Source organism: Xenia sp. Carnegie-2017, unplaced genomic scaffold (assembly GCF_021976095.1).
Source record: "Xenia sp. Carnegie-2017 unplaced genomic scaffold, XeniaSp_v1 HiC_scaffold_1, whole genome shotgun sequence".
NCBI classification, from domain to species: Eukaryota; Metazoa; Cnidaria; class Anthozoa; order Malacalcyonacea; family Xeniidae; genus Xenia; species Xenia sp. Carnegie-2017.
In genome coordinates this window covers 9,152,744-9,172,662 of record NW_025813402.1, presented here as the reverse complement: position 1 = coordinate 9,172,662, position 19,919 = coordinate 9,152,744, and the positions used below count along the sequence as shown (strand labels likewise).

The 19,919-nt window shown below is 38.0% G+C and overlaps 3 protein-coding genes across 3 annotated transcripts; all 3 read right to left on the bottom strand.

Annotated features, from left to right (window-relative positions):
• Window positions 1–963: 963 nt before the first annotated feature.
• Window positions 964–6,548, bottom strand: LOC124439507. The gene is made up of 8 exons (XM_046989751.1): window positions 6,265–6,548; window positions 6,008–6,064; window positions 5,883–5,939; window positions 5,465–5,587; window positions 5,207–5,326; window positions 4,436–4,984; window positions 2,395–3,011; window positions 964–1,838 (listed from the first exon to the last, which is right to left on the bottom strand). The coding sequence occupies exons 1-8, from the start codon at window positions 6,383–6,385 to the stop codon at window positions 1,350–1,352; spliced, it is 2,133 nt and encodes a 710-aa protein (XP_046845707.1). The 5' UTR covers window positions 6,386–6,548; the 3' UTR covers window positions 964–1,349.
• A 1,886-nt stretch (window positions 6,549–8,434) lies between these two features.
• Window positions 8,435–19,632, bottom strand: LOC124436355. Its single transcript, XM_046986275.1, has 4 exons — window positions 19,473–19,632; window positions 17,628–18,194; window positions 10,051–11,030; window positions 8,435–9,327 (listed from the first exon to the last, which is right to left on the bottom strand). Exons 1-4 carry the CDS (start codon window positions 19,564–19,566, stop codon window positions 8,662–8,664), a joined length of 2,307 nt encoding a protein of 768 aa, XP_046842231.1. The 5' UTR covers window positions 19,567–19,632; the 3' UTR covers window positions 8,435–8,661.
• On the bottom strand, window positions 12,143–14,591 carry LOC124436366 (BTB/POZ domain-containing protein 6-like). Its single transcript, XM_046986287.1, has one exon. The coding sequence runs from the start codon at window positions 14,283–14,285 to the stop codon at window positions 12,861–12,863; it is 1,425 nt and encodes a 474-aa protein (XP_046842243.1). The 5' UTR covers window positions 14,286–14,591; the 3' UTR covers window positions 12,143–12,860.
• Window positions 19,633–19,919: the final 287 nt, after the last annotated feature.

Sequence of the window (19,919 nt, the reverse complement as noted above, 5' to 3'; positions counted from 1 at the left end):
GAAGAAACTTAGCCTATCATAAAATGGCTTACATTTTGCCCTTCTTTATAGGAAACGGAGTGACAGCCGGTTTGTGTAGCAAAAAAACACATTGAATTAGTGAGCCATGAGTAAAGAACAAATCATAGTATGTGAGTGAACGTTGGAATCCATATACATTTATCGACACAATGAATTTTTTAAAACGTTGATCATCACAGAGCAGGATTTCTACTACGTTTGCACGAATGGAAATTTTTGGTTACATTCTAAACTTGTTTAGTCGACAAGTAACTTTGAATGTCTTTGATTTGTGCGAACAGTTTCCCTTTGAAACATCATCCCAAATAGCTACAGTGGCGTAGAAAGCCCGCAAATTTGGTCGTGCCGTGTGAATTTTAGAACATGATCTTTTTGCAAGGAGATAAAACAATGTGCACGCTTGTGTCAAGTAGCTTCGTTCAACAAACCTGTCAAGTGTTCTCCCCTTCGCTATTTTGTCTCCTTGATTCTCAGTGTGCAATTTTTTTTGCTCACATGAAAATGACCTTGAACAAGCATATCTTTTGTTCAAAAACAAAGCGGCATTGTCACGATAAGTTCTTTCACCAGTCGATGCAAACTGGTATCCGCTATCAAAATATTTCCGTCACGAATGAATAATTTATCTTTGTCAGAAATTTGCCAGTGTTTGGGATTATACATAGTGAAGCTAACTTATAACTGTTCTGTTAGTTTTCTCTACTAAAGAGAGAGACAACGCCACATCATAGTCAATGCAGGACTTGAAAGGAAAAGCTTTAACAAGCTTCTGCTTCAATCCTGAAAATCGAACAAACGCATGCCTATGTATAAAATGACGGCAAAGAACGACAAGGTCTTATAAAGTCGTGGCTCTTTCTCCGACTGTTTCTATATAGGCGTTTCTCTTTAGCAACCTGTGCTTTTCCATCTAATTTCCTTTCTCATTGATTCATTCAAGCATTTACAATGGAGAGTGTCCGTTGCCAATTTATTTGAATCTCACAAATGTACAAGCGCGCAATAGGAGTTAATAGTATTTTTTAAAAAAAGGATCTTTCGTTAATGTCATTCACAAAACACCAAGCCAACCGTACAAACACATTTTCTTAATGGTTCATGTAATAATAGATACTGCTTTAAGCTATGGTCTTGAAATAACATGCAACTGAAAGTCAAACGAGACGGAGCAAAGATTAAAGTGTAGCTTTTGCTAATGTCTACGGTATAAAGAAGAATCAATAATACTTCTTTTCGAATATCTTTTAATGAAGAGTTGATATTTCTCCTTCTCCCATTCATATATTGGAGAAACATGCACGATGCTGTCATAACTTTCAACTTCACAACTAGTCCACATCACAGCAGTCGGAGCGTGCGCACTCCGGACTACAATGTCGCAAACAAGTTGGCGAGCATTCTTTTTGTGCATATAAACTGTAATCTGCTGGACTTTGATTTTCGAACGAATTCGTATTTGTTGGCCTGGCCGTGTATGCGTTTGCCGATTGGAAACTGTTGTCTGTCAACAGGTTACCCTCGTCGTACATTTCTGGAAATTCCGTGTAAATATGTGACGACTGAACATAAGGCATTATTACGGGTTGACTATATGGGAACATTGTGGCTGTAGTTGGCGAATGTCTAATTGGCTGGTCGTACGAAGAGATTTGCGATGGCTTTGACTTGGAACAGCAAGCTGGAGGGCATCCCGGAATGCACTCGTACACGCAGTTTGCAGTGCATCCGGAGGGAACAGTGTTCGCTATCGGCTTGTTTTTCGTTATCGCGGTCTTTTCTGTGCTGCAACAACCGCTGTGGCAGGCTGGAGCGCACGACTAAATAAAGTGAATAAATTTTGAACATGTTAAACTTCAAAACACATATGAACAGCATAAAATGATGTTCAACTTAACATGTTCAGGATGATAGATTTTGATCTCCAAAATTTCTGATTGCATTGAAAAGACTTTTTAAATTGCTTGATAACTATTTTACTTAAAATATGCTCCTTTACATGTTAGATAGATTTAAGCTTGTTCACTGTGACATACTGCATAATTAGCTTCAGAAAGTTATAGTTTTATCGATAGTTTGCAGAAAGATATCCAATTTTTTCTCACTTAATACACATATCAGCTACACATCTCTTGACATTGAATTTTATTTTTATCAATATAATGTTTCAATCATGGTGAATAACGGATGCCATGTCGATTGGGATTGTGCAATGTTGACGATATTTGCAAGTGGCTCGATCATTTCAAATATTTGTCAATGAAATCAGAAAACTATTTGATGGAAGCATACGGATGTCACAATACTGCAGAATGTGTAAGGGTGGAGAAATACTCTAACGTGTCTGTTTATAATATTGTTATAAGGAACGCTTACATCTGGACATAACCCAGGACATGATTTCTGTTTGTCTTTGATTTCCTTGTCCTCAGTCTCCTTGCTCTTCGTAATAAGTTTGTGCTTCATGCTTTTATCCGAGCAACATTCAGCGGGGCACGACGGCAAGCATGTCTTGCGGCAAAGTGGATGACACTGCTCTTTTATTCGCTCTCTTTTGCTACAACAACTAAGAGGACAGGATGAGAGACAGGTCTTCTTGCACAGCGGATGACAATGCGACTTTCGCGTAGCTGGTCTTATATAGTCTTGGCTCTTTCTCAGGCTGCTATGACTTTTTCCATATGGCCCTTGGTGAACGCAACAGGCTTTTGGACACGAGGGAACACAATTCCTTTTACACGTCACGTGACAAGATGGATTTACCGGATGGTGAACGTGTCGATGCTTCCATTTTTTTGAAACTTTTTTGGTCTCTGTACAGCAAGTAAGTGGACAAGATGGAATACAGTGTTTTCTACAAAGCGGATGGCAGTGTGTGGACTTTCTGTGGTACAAGGGAAAGTCGTGATGTTCTCCCGCACAGCAACCCGGAGCACACGATGAGATGCACGTTTTCTTACACAGCGGATGACAGATATGTTTCAGGTATTCGTCTGCAATGTTCACAAGAAGACAATTGTGCATTAGAAAAGATAAATTTTTGCCAGAAATACCAACAAAAGTTACAGCAATTGCATTATTGAATGTAGAGACTACATAAACTGGTTTGCCTTGCTTCATTCAACATTGCTTCATTGCAAGTCTTGTCTTGTTATTGGAGTAATACTATGAATGTTTTACGCAGTGCGGTGTTTGAAATTAAATGAAGATATGATCTTCGCACTTTGCTGGACAATTTAAGCAATCGTCTCAGGAACCTGAAAACATCAGGTGACTCAACGGGATTCGAACTCATGAACTCTGCGGTGCCGGTGCAGTGCTCTGGCCAACTGAGCTATGAAGTCACACAGTGGTGAGCAGATCAATATTGTTGGGCTCATGTTTTCTCGTGAAAGAAATGTCGTATGAATGTTTTACGCAATGCGGTGTTTGAAATTAAATGAAGATATGATCTTCGCACTTTGCTGGACAATTTAAGCAATCGTCTCAGGAACCTGAAAAAATCAGGTGACTCAACGGGATTCGAACCCATGACCTCTGCGGTGCCGGTGCAGTGCTCTGACCAACTGAGCTATGAAGTCACACAATGGTGAGCAGGTCAATATTGTTGGGCCCATGTTTTCTCGTGAAAGAAATGTCGTATGAATGTTTTACGCAGCGCGGTGTTTGAAGTTAAATGAAGATATGATCTTCGCACCTTGCTGGACAATTTAAGTAATACTATGCTAGATGTTTCATTCCAAAGAAGAGTTACATAAACAACGCGACTGAATCTTTATTTGCATCAAGATGCCAAATATGTTGCAGATCTAGCGCATACGTCAAGACAAATGTATGCAGCTCCTTTTTGAAGACAACTCGGTTTGTAAAACTCTTTTCTTTAGAAATTCTTAATCAATGTATGATGGTATTAGTGGGTATTTTGAGGGTATTTTGATTTTAAACTTGCGCAGCTTAATTCATTTTGACTAACGCTGGACGCCCACTGATTTCATAACTAATCCCTTAGATGTCCAACTACCATGTCAAGGTGAGGCATGGATGCCATCTTAAAAGTTGGCGGCTAAAAAACGACACACTCCATCAAAAATAAGGTAATTTGTAAAATCAATCTAATCAGACATTCTAAAAACCAAACCTAAACTATGCACCTCTGTCACTATATATCAACGTAGAAAAACTCATAAAAGTCGTATTTATAGCCAGCTTTGCCACTTTTCAAGGTGGTGACTTGCATCAGACTCGTAAGTCGTAATTAGTTGGAGAATTACTGCGTGTCAGATGACTAGTAGATTGGGTTCTAGCTCAACCTTGTGGACTGCCACGCAAGTTTTTCAACTACATTAAATTGCAATTGAAATTTCAGCTCGACAAATAACCAATATATAAACGAAACATATGCTGAATAATACTTCACCGGATTGTTGGTTCTTTGGTAAATCTTTATGACCAAAGGAATGCAGTGGACCATCCTTTATTTTCGAGTCTTTCTTGTCGTCTCTGCTAATGCTTGTAAGATCGAAGTGAATCATATGTCCTTTAGTTGTTTTCCGCTTTTTCTCGTCATTCACTTTCTTGTCGTGATCTTTGATCGTCCAGTAATCACCTTGGGGAAGGCGATCACTTTTTAGTTCGACCTTGTTTTTCAGGTCTTTCGCGGCTTTTGTCGACTTAGCTTCGTCATTTTTCAATGTTATTTTGTGGGTCTGTTGCTCTGTCGACAACCTAACAAGCTTTAGCACTCCTGGTTTAATTTTCACGAGTTTCAAATGCGGTGCGTTCTGTTTGACGTATTCCAAGAGACGTTCAACTTGGGTTGAAGTGATAGACGCTTTTCTCATGCCGCTCTCGCTATTTTTGAAGTTCGTCTTAAATCTCTTCCCATCTGTGCCTATTATCGTCCAAGTACGGTCGCTTTTTGTGTTTTCATTCGTCGGTGAAGGCGGTGGAAAACTTTCTTCCACATCTAAAGGAATATTTCGTAAAGAATGACTTTTTTCGTAAATACGGTTCTCTATTGTGAGCGCAACTTTTATTTGCTCTCTCTCTCAATGGTTTTTGAATCTTTCTTTAATTTCTTGCTCGACAAATTATGTGATAGAACGATTTCACCCATATATCATTTTATACTCTAATCGTTTCCATTCTTAAAACAATGTGCAGTACGTTGTATTTTTTTGCAGCTTACCTTCGCATAGGTCACAAGTTCGTGCACAAAATTTCTTCATTGCCTCTCTGGACGTGCCACAGACTCCCGATGTAGCCAATGCAGCGCAATTATCTAACTGGTCTTGACATCTATCTGATCCTAAGTCAATAATGTAAAAGAGTTTGCTTTTGTGGAAAGAAGGACACCGTCAGGAGTTACATATATGAATGCTACTTCCCCTTCACAAGAAATGAAGTAGAAAACTAATTTAAAGGCTTTTTTGAATTTTCAAATTACCAGAAGTTGCATCGTGATAGGCGTTATCCAGAACCCAATACGTGTCTTTCGTTGGCTTTGTTTCAAAATTTGCCGACGTTTTTCCGTTCAGCAATTTTCTGCTTGCCTCGTGCAGGTGCTGTGCTGAAAATTCATTTCAGTCGTAATAAATTGCATGAAAAATCATCGATTTGTAAAGCACATAAGAGCTATCTTGTGAAAACATTCATTTGAGAATGAATATTGAAATTTTATTTTATGTTTGTTTATCAGAAGAGGAGAAATTTTTGTAGGAGACATTTGAAGTATTGGTCATTGAGACTGCTGGTTAAAAAAAGCTCCGTATGCAAACAAATAAACACCCCGTTGCTCCATTCCTAAAAAGTACCGAGTTATGTTTCCCTCTAAAGTTGAGGGGATGGTTGAATGGCAAACTTACCTATATTTTTGTCCAACAAAGCCTTCACTTCCATTTTGGCTTTTGCCACTTCGTTTGCTAAATGCCATCACAAAGTCAAATAAATCATTTTGAATTTTGAGACATCTATCAAAAAGCAAACATACATATACTTTCGTCGATGAGACTGTTTATGGCGTTCTGAGCTTCTCTCCATTTGCTCGCTGAAAATACGAAAATTGCAAAGAAGAGTTGTACAGTGCACATTTCAAAACTGATGTCGGCCGCAAAATTTAAATAATTTCTTCATTCGTATGAATTACTAAGATCTTTAAACTATTTATGTTCGATTTGCGGGTATTCTGCATATTTCATTGGTTTTTCATTAAAATTATAGAATGCAGTGATATGCAAAATAACCTACCATGTACATCGATTCTTTTCTGTCCATTCCGTGGATGTTCTGTCTTCACTTTCAATTCTCTATTCGCCACAACTGCAATGGCCTGAACCACAAGAAACGCAAAAAGTCTTGATTCAACCATTGTATCTAACACTGCGAACGCTTATGTACGAAACTCGTTAACGTAAACGCTTAGTCTGTCGATTAAAATCATATTTGAAAATCGCCGTCCGCCATTATTTTCCGACGTGTATTAATAATGAATGAAAAAATATGTTTGAACAACGTGTACACGTTGCCACCATCACATCATGGCTGCAAGTAAAGAAAACACGTTGAATTGCGATTACGTTTGAGTTGTTACAGAATAACTCGAACGAGTTCAATAGAAACGGTGTCTTGTGTTACCATTCAATGTTAATCTGCTGGACTGTTTTTGCTCTATTCTTATTTAGCTGCACACGAATTTACGTTGAAGTATTCGAGCGTGTATGTATTTGATATAGCGGCAGCCAAGCGTTTATCTCAAGTAATAAAGCGTTGCGCTGTACTTTCCCATTTCGGAATCGTTAATGCGGCCCATTTTGCATTGAATCTCAATAAATTTTCGTTTTCAAGTTCGTTGTCAAGCCGTGCAAAAATATTTACTGATTGTGTGATTATTTTGTTAGACATTTCAGAAACATGAACTGCATGATTGATCGGAGTATATATATTTCTTTTTTTTAAAGATGTAGTCCTTTGCCGGTTATGTACTCATGTGTTTTCTATGAAGTTTAGAAACTGCAATGTGATTCAAACAACGTAAAGTGAGACAAAAAACATGAAAAAATATTCCATTTGATACAATCTCTTTGGTATGAGTATTGTTCAACGTTCCCAAACTTACTGTCCTTAGCCGAATGTTGTAGCTCTGTGTACAGTAATCAGAAAACAAAAAAACTTCTTTCTATAATTTATGCATGTCATAATTAGTACCATACAATAGATTTCAAAGGAACTATGGCATATCATAGATACATGAGTATGAATATTATATACGTTATGCTTGTTTTATTTACTAATGAAATATGTGTGTCTTCAGACCACTTGGAAACACTTGGAAGCGTAGATACAATTAATCAATGTAGATGGTTGTCTTATTTTAGTGAAAAAATTGTCTGAATATCAAAACTCCTCCAATTTTCTCTTTGAAAATCTAACACTGTATAAATGCACTGTTTATTTTTTTTCTATCTTTTATTCTGTGATCTAGTTCACTGCAAACTCGATTTCATCCTAAATTAATATGGCAATCAAAGAGGGAAAGAAATGTTGTTCAATTTGTGACGTTGATTCGTCGTTCATGAAATCTTTTGGGAAGTTTTCTTCTCCTGAAACTACCAGCAAGAGATGACCAGAATAAGAAATAATAAATAAAGTGATTAGATCAGCAAAGGCAAGAACAGATGCATGTCTAACAATAAATGTGAAGATTAAGAATTAGCATATAGTAGTTAAAGCAGAGATGTTGGAAGAACATTATAAGCAGGGAAGGGAAGGGCGCATCTTAGAAATTTGTCTTGCAACATGCATTTTAGCTCATTTTACTCCCATTGCCCACTAAGACAGAAAACGATTTAAAGATAATCCATTTTACCTTCTTACGCGGCAGTGATACCATTATATTTCATATCAGATTTCATCATGTCATGTTCTCTCACTAAACAACGAGTCGGCATTGCTCCTTTTTGAAAAAAGTCGGGGGTTCTTAGCCCCATTTCCTCCCTCGCTAACGACGCCCCAGATTTAGTCAATTGTTTATATATATAAGAGTTCACGTGACAGACAAATTTTAACGAGAATTGGACGTGCTAATCTTTTTTAAATGAAAATCATTCCTCGGGAAAGACTCGAAAAACGGCAGTTGATAAATGAAATGTATTTGATTAAAATCAACAGTAGCTGAAGTTTCGTCTTTTGTCTCAATTCTTTGCTGGGCACGCAATAACGCTCATTCAAAGGTTACGATTCCCGTATATTAAATCGATCGCAAATACTTACGCTTGTACTTCATAGCATTCGAAGGATTGACTGTGTAAGGCGGAATGAAAATTCTGTAAACACTACCGTGCAAAATGGTGCATTAGATGTAAAATCAATAGGAACCAAATTTAGAATAAACCATATATGACCAACTTGCATGGGTATATTAATTTCTGGATAAGTTTAATTTCTTCCATCATGCGTAGATGCATATATATATGAAAATTAATAAGCATTACGTTTTCCACATCTCAAGCTAATCATTCGTCCATCAAATTTTAAAATGCTTGACATGCAGTGATTTTCAGGCGACACTCGGTAGTTTTTGTTGTTGTGAAACAGTTATTTCAATGGTCAAACGCTTTATATCCACCGATGTGCTCGACACAATTTTTAGATTCGAGGACCACAGCAGCGTCGTGGACATGTTTCGTCACATCTTTTTTCGCAGATAGCTGGACAATCCGGAAAAGCCAGTTTGTAGTAGACCTTGCAGCAGAAATGGGGTTTATGCCCTGGCAACGTGCATAACCTACAGCATCTAGCGTTGCATGCGCTGTTGCAACTCGCTGGGCAATTCTTGTTCTCTTTTTCCTCTTGTTTTGCTCGAGCAATCGCAATTTCATCTTTGGCTTTTTCTTCCAATCGCTTCTTCTCTTTTTCTTTCAACTCTTTCATTTTCTCCAGTACGAGCAAGTTGTGTTTCTGTTCCTCGCTTTCGTCCATGTCCTCGTCCTCGAGATCATCGCCGTCTTTCGCTTTTGCTTGATTATCGGATGAGCTACCGTTCTTTTCCATCTCGTGTCCGTTCGCCCGGTCCTCCACAACGCAGCAGTATTTTGGACACTCGCTGGCACATGCGATCTGACAAATTGAAGGACAGCCGTTGAAAGCGCGTCGCTGAGGTATCACGGCTCGCGTCTGCGGTTGTTTCTTGGACGAGCAACATTGAGGTGGACACGCAGTAGTGCAAGACCGTTTACAGGACTCTTGACAGACATTCGAAAGACGATGTTTGGGCGCTTCACAACACTCTTTAGGACATTCAGCCGCGCAGCCCTAAAAAGATTGGTGAACGTCTTTTTCAATATGGCAATTAATATCTTCATTAAATTAGCCGTGATGCTGACAGGCATCAAGTCGAAGCCTTAATTTTCTACATTCAAAGTTTTCGTCAAATCATTCTCGATGAGGTCAAAGCCTTCATCATCTTGTTGATCAAGTCAAAGCCTACACATTATCTACACAACATTTTCCTCAAAGCTATTCTTAATCGATTTTCCTCAAAACTATTTTTAATGATTGTCGACGAAATACGATAAAATACTAGAAATCTTTATAGATTAATAAGATCTCTTATGATAAATTGACCTCATTACCATCTTAGATCCATGGATTAAATGCACAAACAAAATCAGTTGTTTTGTGCAATGATACCCTTTGATAAACAAACACGACCTCACAACGAGGACGCGTGTTATTCATTTGAGTTTAATGATCTACTTTCAAATAAATCAGAATATCTGTAGCAAGGACAGCTAGCTTTGTTTCATGTAAATGTGCAAATTTTAATTATACTTTTCTTCAGATTGTTTCTTGTTTCAAGTACTTATTAGCAAGACGTGACCTTTCTCTTCAATGGTATTTTTTGGGACTACAATCTTTTTTGTACAACGATGAACAGTTTTTGGGGGGTTTCCGCTTTGCCCTCCCCCCTCCCTCGCAAAAGAAAAACAACTTTGGCCAATGCTTATTCGAGTTATCGAGTTAACTTTTACTTACTTTTGAGCAAACCGATGGGCACTTCGTTGTTTTATTTGGCAATTTGCGTTTAGTGCAACAAGCTTGAGGACAATCGGTGGAGCATTTGTCCATGCAGTGACTTGCACATGTCGCAACCGCTAGCTTACTTGTGGTTGCAGCAATTGGTGGCAGGTACTCTTTTAATATCGAGCAACATTTCTTGGGACAACTTGACGGAACGCACGACTTGCGGCAGGAGACTGGACATAAGTTCAAACCGCAGCATTTTTGTGGGCAATGGACGCCGCATGTCTGTCGACACTCCCGGGGACATCCACTCACGTAGAAGTTTTGCTCAGATTCTTCAGCTCTGTTGTAATCCTTTGAACAACATTCCATCGAGCAACCTGTTGTGCATTTCTGAGCACATGATGCTGGACACACGGGTTGGGCAGTGTAAGCAGGCTTCTGTGCTGTGCTATATAGCTGGGCTTTGGGCATTCCGAATTGATTCGACATTGCGCCATCATAGTCAGTAGTCGTTTTATAGTTAGAACTGTACTGCTGTTGATTCATGAAATCAGTTGTCGGTTGTTGACCTTGGTACCCAATAGTCAGTGGCTCCTGGTAACTGCTTTGCTGGTATGAAAATTTCTGTTGGTTTGGATACGTTGCAGGCTGTAGATTCTGATATAATTTTGGTTCGATATCTTCAACTTGACTGGGAACCTGAAGTCGTTCATTTCTGTATTGTTGTTGTGTTTGAGTCCAGTATGGATGAAGGGAAGCACCGGTTTCTGCATTCTTTTTGTTGTGATTCCTCCACGAAGGAGCCTGCACACCGTGAGTGTTAGGCTTCTTGTGAGCTTGTCCAGCAGGTCGTGTAAACCATGGGTTTTTTGGTGTGGTATCGGAATACTGGGTGCCAATCCAAGGTTGGGCTTTCTGGTCGTGTTTTTCCGGTGGGAAAAGCTTATTCAAATCGAAGTTCTCTTTTTCGTCTTCGTCTTTCGCCAGATCTTTTGAAGAAGAAGAAAAACATTGTCATTGCTTTTTCGTGATAGTATAAAGCCGATGTATTTGTTTTCATTCATTCCTACTCCGATCAATTTTACCGAAGGTAGTGGGAAATAACTTTTCTTTTTAAAACAAACTGAGAGTTGTCACAACCTACATAGAAATTTATAATATAAAACAAATTCCGAAGAAACAAGACATCTCGAGATTGCAAAATATGAATCAAAACAAGACGAGAAGTAAACTGTAAATTTTCGACTTTATTTCAAAGTCATCCTCAGACAGTCATCCTCATTCTGTCTGAGGATGACTTTGAAATAAAGTCGAAAATTTACAGTTTACTTCTCGTCTTGTTTTGATTCATATTTTGCAATCTCAAGATGTCTTGTTTCTTCGGAATTGGTTTTATATTATACTTTTTTAAATTGTCGGCTGGTCATGGTTTTTTTACATAGAAATTTGATGATCTAAAAATTTAGCAAACTAAGTAAGTCCATGGAATATTTGCGGGATTGCTGATGGAAACGAGACGTCGAATGTAGATTTAGTTTCTTTGCATGAGTTTTTTGCACAAAATGAGGGATCTAAACCAGTGCAGTTAAATGACGCACTTGAAACTGGGTTTTGATCACAGATACCTGTTTTCGATTATGGTTTTTGGATTTACTGCCCGTGCAAGTCGCGGTGCTGCGATTAAAACCCGTGTTCCAAAAAGCCAGTTTTAGTGAATACAACGTGCTATAATTGATAAAATATCCCTTTTTAGCCGATGTTTTGAGCTTGCGATTAAACATTATTTCTATTATGATTCAAAAAATAGCGACAGTTAAAACGTAAAGCTTGCCAATTTTGAGTGAAAACAGAAAATTTTCATAGTAGGAGTAATGGCCATTGCCTCTACAGGCATTGCATTCACATTGATTAAATAAAGTAGCGTATAAATAGTCTACATATTTGGTCCTATTACGCAAAAATTTTCTGCGTTCACTCACTTCGAAAACCATAGATTTCTAAAGAAATGAATCATGATAAAGCTTTCAAATTGGAAGTGGCAAAGTTTGTGGACAGGCTACGCTACTGGTTAAATACTTGTTAATAAGCAGAAAGAAAGCAATTTCTGTGTAAAATAAATATTTGAAATTAAAAGAAAAATACAGACATATTTTTCATAGTATTGTAACTCATTCGACCGTTGGTGATAAAATTTTTCTCCGATAAAATGATCGCTATAGCATTCCCAAGATATGTTTTATGTATATGGCTATGCATTCAAATGTATATTGAAATATGTTTGTCGCAATCTTTGTTTGGCACCCAATTTCGAAAATATTCTTATGATAAGGATATTAAAGCATGTATCTGCACAGTTGGGTGGATGACCTAGAATCCAATCTACTGGATACCTACGTCCACCAAAATTATATCGTTACGTGTGTGAGGCAAGCCACCATCTTGAAAGATGAAAAAACTGACGATATTTACGAATAAAGTCTAGGTTTGGTTTTTTTAACGTTTGATAGGATTTATTTTTTATACAATCAATTAACTTGTTTTTGATTGAGAGTTTATTAGCTTTTTGCCCCTTTTCAAGATGGCGTTCTTGCCTCACAGTGACACTGTAGTTCGAAACTTCATGGAATTCGGTTCTGATAAATCATTGAGTTGAATGTATACGAAGTCATTCTCGTATCTCAGAAGCGTTTTCATTTACAGGAGAGGACAAGTCCCACCGTGAAATCGTTGCAAATGAATTTTTCGAGTGGAAAGAACTTGGGGCCTGGTACTTTGAGAATACTTCACGTCAGTATGCAGAGTGTGCCCAACGTTTGTCTTCATTTTGAGTTGCTGCTTTTCTTTTCACTTTTACTGGGTTTCGAGGGAGGAGGTTGTTCTCCATTGAGCAGAGAGAAGAACAGACTCATATACTGACCGGTACGCACGCTCGTTTCGCTGTGTGAGTTGTCCACGTCGAAAAAGGTAAAAATGACACCGTTAGAATCCACGGAGGGGGAGGCATTGATGGCGTAACAAGTCCTCGGTCCTTCGAGCATGGCAGCCAACGTGTAGCGCGTGCCTATCTTTATGTCGACGGGTTCGTTCAGGAACACGTCGAAAACGTACAAACCCTTTTCTTGATAGTGTACAATTTTTGACGTAAACTCGCCTTTCTTGATTCCAATCACTTGGTTGTTGTTGTCGCTGATGTCAAGTTTTACTTTGTACTTTTCACCCGTATGCTCACCGAACAACCGAACTCCGTGAAACATAACTTGTTTGTTCACCGTGAACGCTATACGATCGGGCAGACCCGGATTGCCCCGGTCTTTGACTAAAGGAATGTAGTATTTCACTTTCTCTTTTGCGTCGGAGTAACGGTTGCACAGCAAAATATCCCAGCGCTTCTTTCGAGCTTTCCTCGAGAAACGCTGTTCTTTGGCAAGATTTCTAAACGCAAGGAACACTTGCACGACGGTTTCTGGTGGTAGCAAATTTGTTTGAACAACGTCTCGCGCGAAACGGTCTTCGCCCATGACAGGATAACGAATCAAGTCTAGAGCATCCCCAAGCACTTTTCGCTTCTCATCGGGGGTGCTGTGTACACCAAGCTGTTCACATTGATGCTCTGCCCACTTTGCACAAGCTTCGAACAGCGCAAACTCGGAAACATCCAGTGTATCTCGATCGAGAAGATCTTTGAGTATAGTAAGCGATATTCGAAGAAAACAATCACTGGTCAATGCCTCAGTGCATTGTATCTCGACAATGTTCCAACACTTGTTGACCAGCTCGGTTTCCTCAAATTGCTCGGCCAGCGACAAAATGCTAAACACGTTCTGTGCTGTAAGATTCTTGATCAAGTAATTTGTACAATAATCTATTAGGGATGGTACCATGTACTTCTTGCCAAGATAAAAAACACTCGCTACGTTGTCCATACTCAAAGCGCAACTATCCGTGTACAGAAAGGTTAAAAATTGAACGAAGCTGTTCTTGTCGCAGTCGGGCATTTCAATCTGGTCTGTCTTCTCCGCCATTTCTCCATGGAACATGGCGAAAAAAACTGGTGAACTAATAGACAAAATATATTTATGAGCTGGTATCGGTTCACTCAGACGTTCCTCTTCGCTAAATTCATCAACAAAGACGAAGCTCACGTCACTCAAGACCGTATTTAAAAGCATTTGGGTATTACGTTCGACGAGTGTTCGACCTTTGTGCTGCCAACAAGACGGGTCTTCGACATTCTTACCATTCATCGCTTCGAGAAGTCTATTTACTGGAGCAAGATAACGACGAAAACAACAAATGAACGTCTCTCATTTGATGAGATATTTACCAGCGTGTGATTTTTACCACGGTCAAAAAAATTTGACGATTATTTATATACTTCCTGTGTAAATTTGATATCTTTCATGTGAGAAGTTGACCTGAATAACCCGCGGACGATCGAGCGGTCGAGTCATCAAAATCTGATCAAAGATGAGTAATCACAATACAAGTCCTTGGTTTACTCGTTTCCTACGTCGTTCGCGGCTATATTGTGGTTCAGATATCAACATATACGATTATGCAAAATAAGGAGTTCATGCATTACATCGTAAGACAATCTTTGTTTCTCGTGTTTCCCATTGAAATGTAAATTTACAAAAACACAACAGTCTCAAACTTTTATCCTTTTGTAGTCTTCCGAGCAATGGTGATTATGATTGATTTTACTGATCAGTTTTTTTTGAATGTTAAATGTGTCCAGTATGACACGAAATTGGTAGCAATTCTTCCAAAAAAAGCACACTGAATTATTCCAATATCTCGTACAACTATTAAATTTTTAATTTTCATCAATAGATGAAGCTTTGTCATGATACCTGTGCTATTTGAAATTAAAACAGACTTGTTAATGCGCGTTTGAGTTTCAAGTTAGAATAGGGAAAGTCACATTTTCATCATTTGATGTTGATATTATTACTAAGGTACATATTGATGAGACAGAAACTGTGTGAGGTTTGCGTAAGCTAGTCGTAATAACTAATAACTTGCAATGAATAGAAAACACTAACTACCTATAACCTGAATATTGTATCATATTACTTTATTTCCGCTTCTTTATTTATGTATCTATAGTGTTAGATCCCATTTACCTCTTTTATAACCCGTCGAAGGCTGTACACAGACAGCCGAAAGCTTGTTCAATAAAATATAGAAATATTTCTAATATTTTGTTGTCAATGCTTTCGTCTGATTGTCACCAGTCTTTTTGGACGAGCAACAAATACATACATGTACTACCCTGATGGCGAAAAGATTTTTGCTAATATACTTCCAGTCAAACATTTAGTGGAATAAAAATACCATCTTTTAATAATTATGGCGTTATTTTTAAGACACACTCAGTGAAACATGCGAATATAATGTAAATAAACTTCCAGTTAACCTTGGCATGTGCATCTCGGCTAACTCTATACTCAGATGAAAGGATTGACAGATTCATTAGTGAAAAGCAACTGCAGCAAAAGCACATTTGTTGACACTCACTGCGTGCAAAACATTGCTCTTCTCCTAAACAGTTGGTTGGCATGCCGAGCAAACGCTGAAACGTGTACAAATTGCATCATAGCATTGTTACGTAGAAGAAGATGTAAAATGCATGAGCAGTCGTGGAAAGCATTCTTTGTGGGTTCAAATTTAGCTTCTCAATTCTCATAGCAATCAACAGGTAGTAATAATTTTCAGAGTGATTATGAAAAAGAAAAGGAGTTAAATTGTTTTGGAGGAGTTTGGCAAATGAAAAGTCAACATTACAGAAAAGCCAAAGTTCTGCATCGCGATCATCATACAGTTAAATCCCCTAGTGTACGTAAGAAACATCTACCATCAATATTTAGAAAGCTGAAAAGACGTCATCTGCAATAAATCCATCGCCAAGTGGTGAAGACACGAGCATGCAGATACTTGACAGTTAAGGTGACGTATCTAATGTGTACCTCTCTATGATGCAACTTGTTACAAAGTGTCGTGATTGAAGACCGCCAAATATCAACTCTCAAACAGAGACACAAAATAAATGGCATTAATCACGGCATATCATGTGAAAGTGCATTTTTTCATTCAAAGATTAATGATATACGAAGCTAGGCAGAAAGGAAGGCTGTGTCCAAGGATGAGTTTCATCATGTCACTCGCCCCGAATGCCCGTCAGCAAGGGAGAAGACAGATTGACCTTCTGAGTGATAGTTGTAAGTGACACTACTTTGCATTGAGATCTGGTGAAGATCAATGCTGCGACTTATAGTGCTTTTCTTGACAAGCATTTTCGACCTGGGAGGAGAAAGCAGCTGCTAAGACCACAGAAAACACTGCTATTTATGCATGTAAATGCTCCTACTCATGCTGTCACATATACGACTGCTTGGTCAAATAAGATCGGCATCAAAGCTGTCATTTCAATGGTCCCTGCTCCCATGAAGACCTCAACCACTCCAGTAGTCTGTGGTTGATGCTAAAGAAAGAGATGCATGTGCCGGATAATGTACTTGATGAGCTTTGGGATATAATTTTTTTGAGTCGTTCAGTTGATGGCGGATGATTATAAGAGACGCATGTGGAATCAACCATTTATTCAGTTGAAATTTGTTGGTGAAAATTATTTGTTGAGTGCACTCACATCTAGCAGCATAAAATAACGAAAATAGTTTTTATTAAAAAGTAGAACAGTGATTAGGACTATCTTTAAATCTCGAGTTATTGAAAGTCAACAAAATATAAGCTAAATAATGTTCTATCACAAAATATTTACTCAAAGAGCGTCCACAACCAATCACTGATGTTAAAAACAATGTCGTATGCATTACGAATGTAAATGTGTTGAGGCAAAGCCAGCCGTTTTCAGAATTTATTCAAAATTTTCATTGTTTTCTTCATGGACGAAAACAAAGAATATTTACATAGAATGACTAAAAATGTCTTGTTTGCTTTGCAACTGATAACGATTGTGCTAGAATTGAACTTTTTCCGAGCTTCCACAAGACAATTGACGTGAAAGTCTTAGAATTAATATTTGTTTTTTTTTAATGTAGTTTCTTAATCTGGGTTAGTATACCAGTGACGTCACCATGGCTTTCAAATGCGCATGTTTTTAGGGAGGGGGGGGGGGCGTGCCAGCAAGGTGTCCCCAGTGACGCCACTACCGCGGTTCAAGGAAGCCCAAATAGCTTTTTAACGAAAAGGCTTGTGTTTTATTTATGAAATGTAACTCTGTTGACTTTGAACTTGTACTTTTGAATGCTATAATTTTCCAGTTTAAGTCTTAACTGTCAGCAGACCGTAACACTGCCCAAATTTCATATGAGTGAAATGAATCCAAACAGAAGAACAGTTTCAGAAAACAAACTTCTAATTCTATTGCATGTTTATACGATGCAACAGGTCTCACTAGCCAAGCCAACCCGCATATTTAGTCCTGCTATGCAAGTTTTTCCTTTTTTCACTCACTGCGAAAGCAATAGATTCCGAAAGAGATAAGTATGGGTAATACTCTAAAGTTTGCATATCAAAATAGCAACATGCGGGCTGGTTAAGCCACTGAATTGACAGTTTCTTACCCGCAGTTTGTTTGTCTGTGTGGTTATTTTTGTGACCGTGTTTCCACTTCTTTTCTGCAGTGTGCTTGTTCGTTTTGTGATTTTTTTGGATGGCATGCGACGTTTTTCCCGCAATGTGTTTGTGCAGCTTGTGGTGATCTTTGTCGAAGTGTTTCGATTTCTTTTCTTTTGTGTGTTTGTTTTTCGTTTCATGTTTCTTGTCTTGAACCTTTTTATGTTCGGAGTTGCTTTTATGGGCAAGTTTTTTCTCGTGTACAACAGCTTTAGCTTTCTTTGTCTTTTTGTGATCAGATTTCGTTTTGAAGACTTTTGAATTTTTGCTTTTTGATTCTTTTTCTTCCGCCGGTATAGATTGTAAATCCATTGGTGCTAAAGACGTTTGCACATCGTAGCTATTGCCATTTTGATCATTGTCGTCGTGATCATCGTATTCTTCGTTATAATCGTCAGTTTTAACAATTTTATTATCATTTTCATGTTGACCATCGCCATTATCACTGATGGAGCCCTCGTTGTCATCACTTTTCACTTTTTTTACAGCAAAAGCAAACTCATCCAAGCTCTGTCCTAATATGGACCAAAGATTTAGTTGTGAAGGAAAATGATGACGGGATGACCTAAACACTGAGTCGCAAATGGGCAACCCTATACTGGGGTAGTAGTACCTGTGGCTTAAAACTTAGTAAATGACAAGCATCTTGTATCTAGTAGCTAACTAAACAAGTGCTTTTCTGAGCCTACCATGGAATGAATGCTTATGATATAATGTTGTTAAAAAAGGACAGTTCTAGTTTTGAGATTACAATCGAAATGTCGTGCATTTGATTTCAGCATTTTTACTCTGAGATAAAAATCTCTAAAACGAGCGTTCGGTAAAGCGTTTTTGGACAAAAAAATGTAGAAATTCCTCGATGCGTGACATATTACATTGGCAGCTACGTGACAGCTTGTTATTTTGAATCTTGTTCTAGTTCGAATAAAAATCCATCTTAAACAGTAATAATTGTGGATGCAATTCTCAATTTATTTTTAAGGATATTGGTATTCATTAGGGTGATATTGTTAAATATAAAATAGTTTTTCAAATGAATCAAAATGAGAAACTTTCCATCCATGTAAGCTATCTTTCCGGCTTTACTTCTTTATTTTATAAAATAATCAACCGAAGTTCGCTAAAATTAGTTAGATTACAAACATGCAAGCCACGTGAAGTGCCATTCGTGCTACACTCAAGTTCAGTTTTCAATCTCTCTTCTAGTCATGCAGCGAGATGAGAAAAAAATACTGGTAGTGATGGAAAGGATATAAGAAAATCTTATTAGTATAGTGATACTAAAAGTAATATCCTTATTAGAAGATCAAAGCTACCGTAGAAACCTATGTTAAACGGGTATGAGTGTGAAAATCTACGATCCCCAGTCTGTCCTTCTTCAAGCAAAATCAAGTGACACACAAAAATTAATTATAAAACAAAGACATTTTTGGGGTAAGAAATTAAAATACTGCTTTGAAGAGCTTGCTTGGTTGTTTTCAATTGTAAATGCCAACTATATAACCTTGGTAGTTCTAAAAAGAACGTTTGAAAACCAAAATTATAAGATAAATCAAATGACGCGATGCATTTTCGCAAACATTTGCGCTCTTCAAACCAGTACTTGAAAATATTTCCCCGAATGTATCAGTTTCTTTGTCGACAACTTTTTTCAGAAATCTGCACCAAACGCGACTCAAAAACTTCCAAAAGACGCGAAATAAAACGTAAAATAGAAGATCATATTTGCAGATACGGTGAACTCAATTTTCCGCTACAGGTAGTATACTCTTGGATGATTAGTTTAATCTTACCTCGAATATCCGATTGAAGTTGTAGAATGGAATCGGAAAACACACCGTGCCATGACATGAATAACAGCAATAATGATATTAGTTCGAATTTCATCTTGAAATGCTCACGAAGACGATCGTAACATGGTCTTAAAAGTGATGTTTTTTTGAAAACAGTGGAAATGCTGAAAAAGCAGTCAAGGGCATCCAACGTGAATTGAACACCGGTTCTTGTTTTTGAGCAGCTGATGAAGCGTTGCATCCTACTTCATTTTGTCATTAGGTCTATCTGCTCTGTTGGTAAATACTACCATGGACATAGCTTCCCACAAAATATTCTATGAGTGTATAAAAAATGTGAGTTTTTATTATGAATCTCGCCGAGACTCGTGTCGCAAAGTTAGCTTGGAGCCTGCCGATCAGGAACGAAATTCAATTGACTCGATTATTCTTGATTTTTTCTCCATA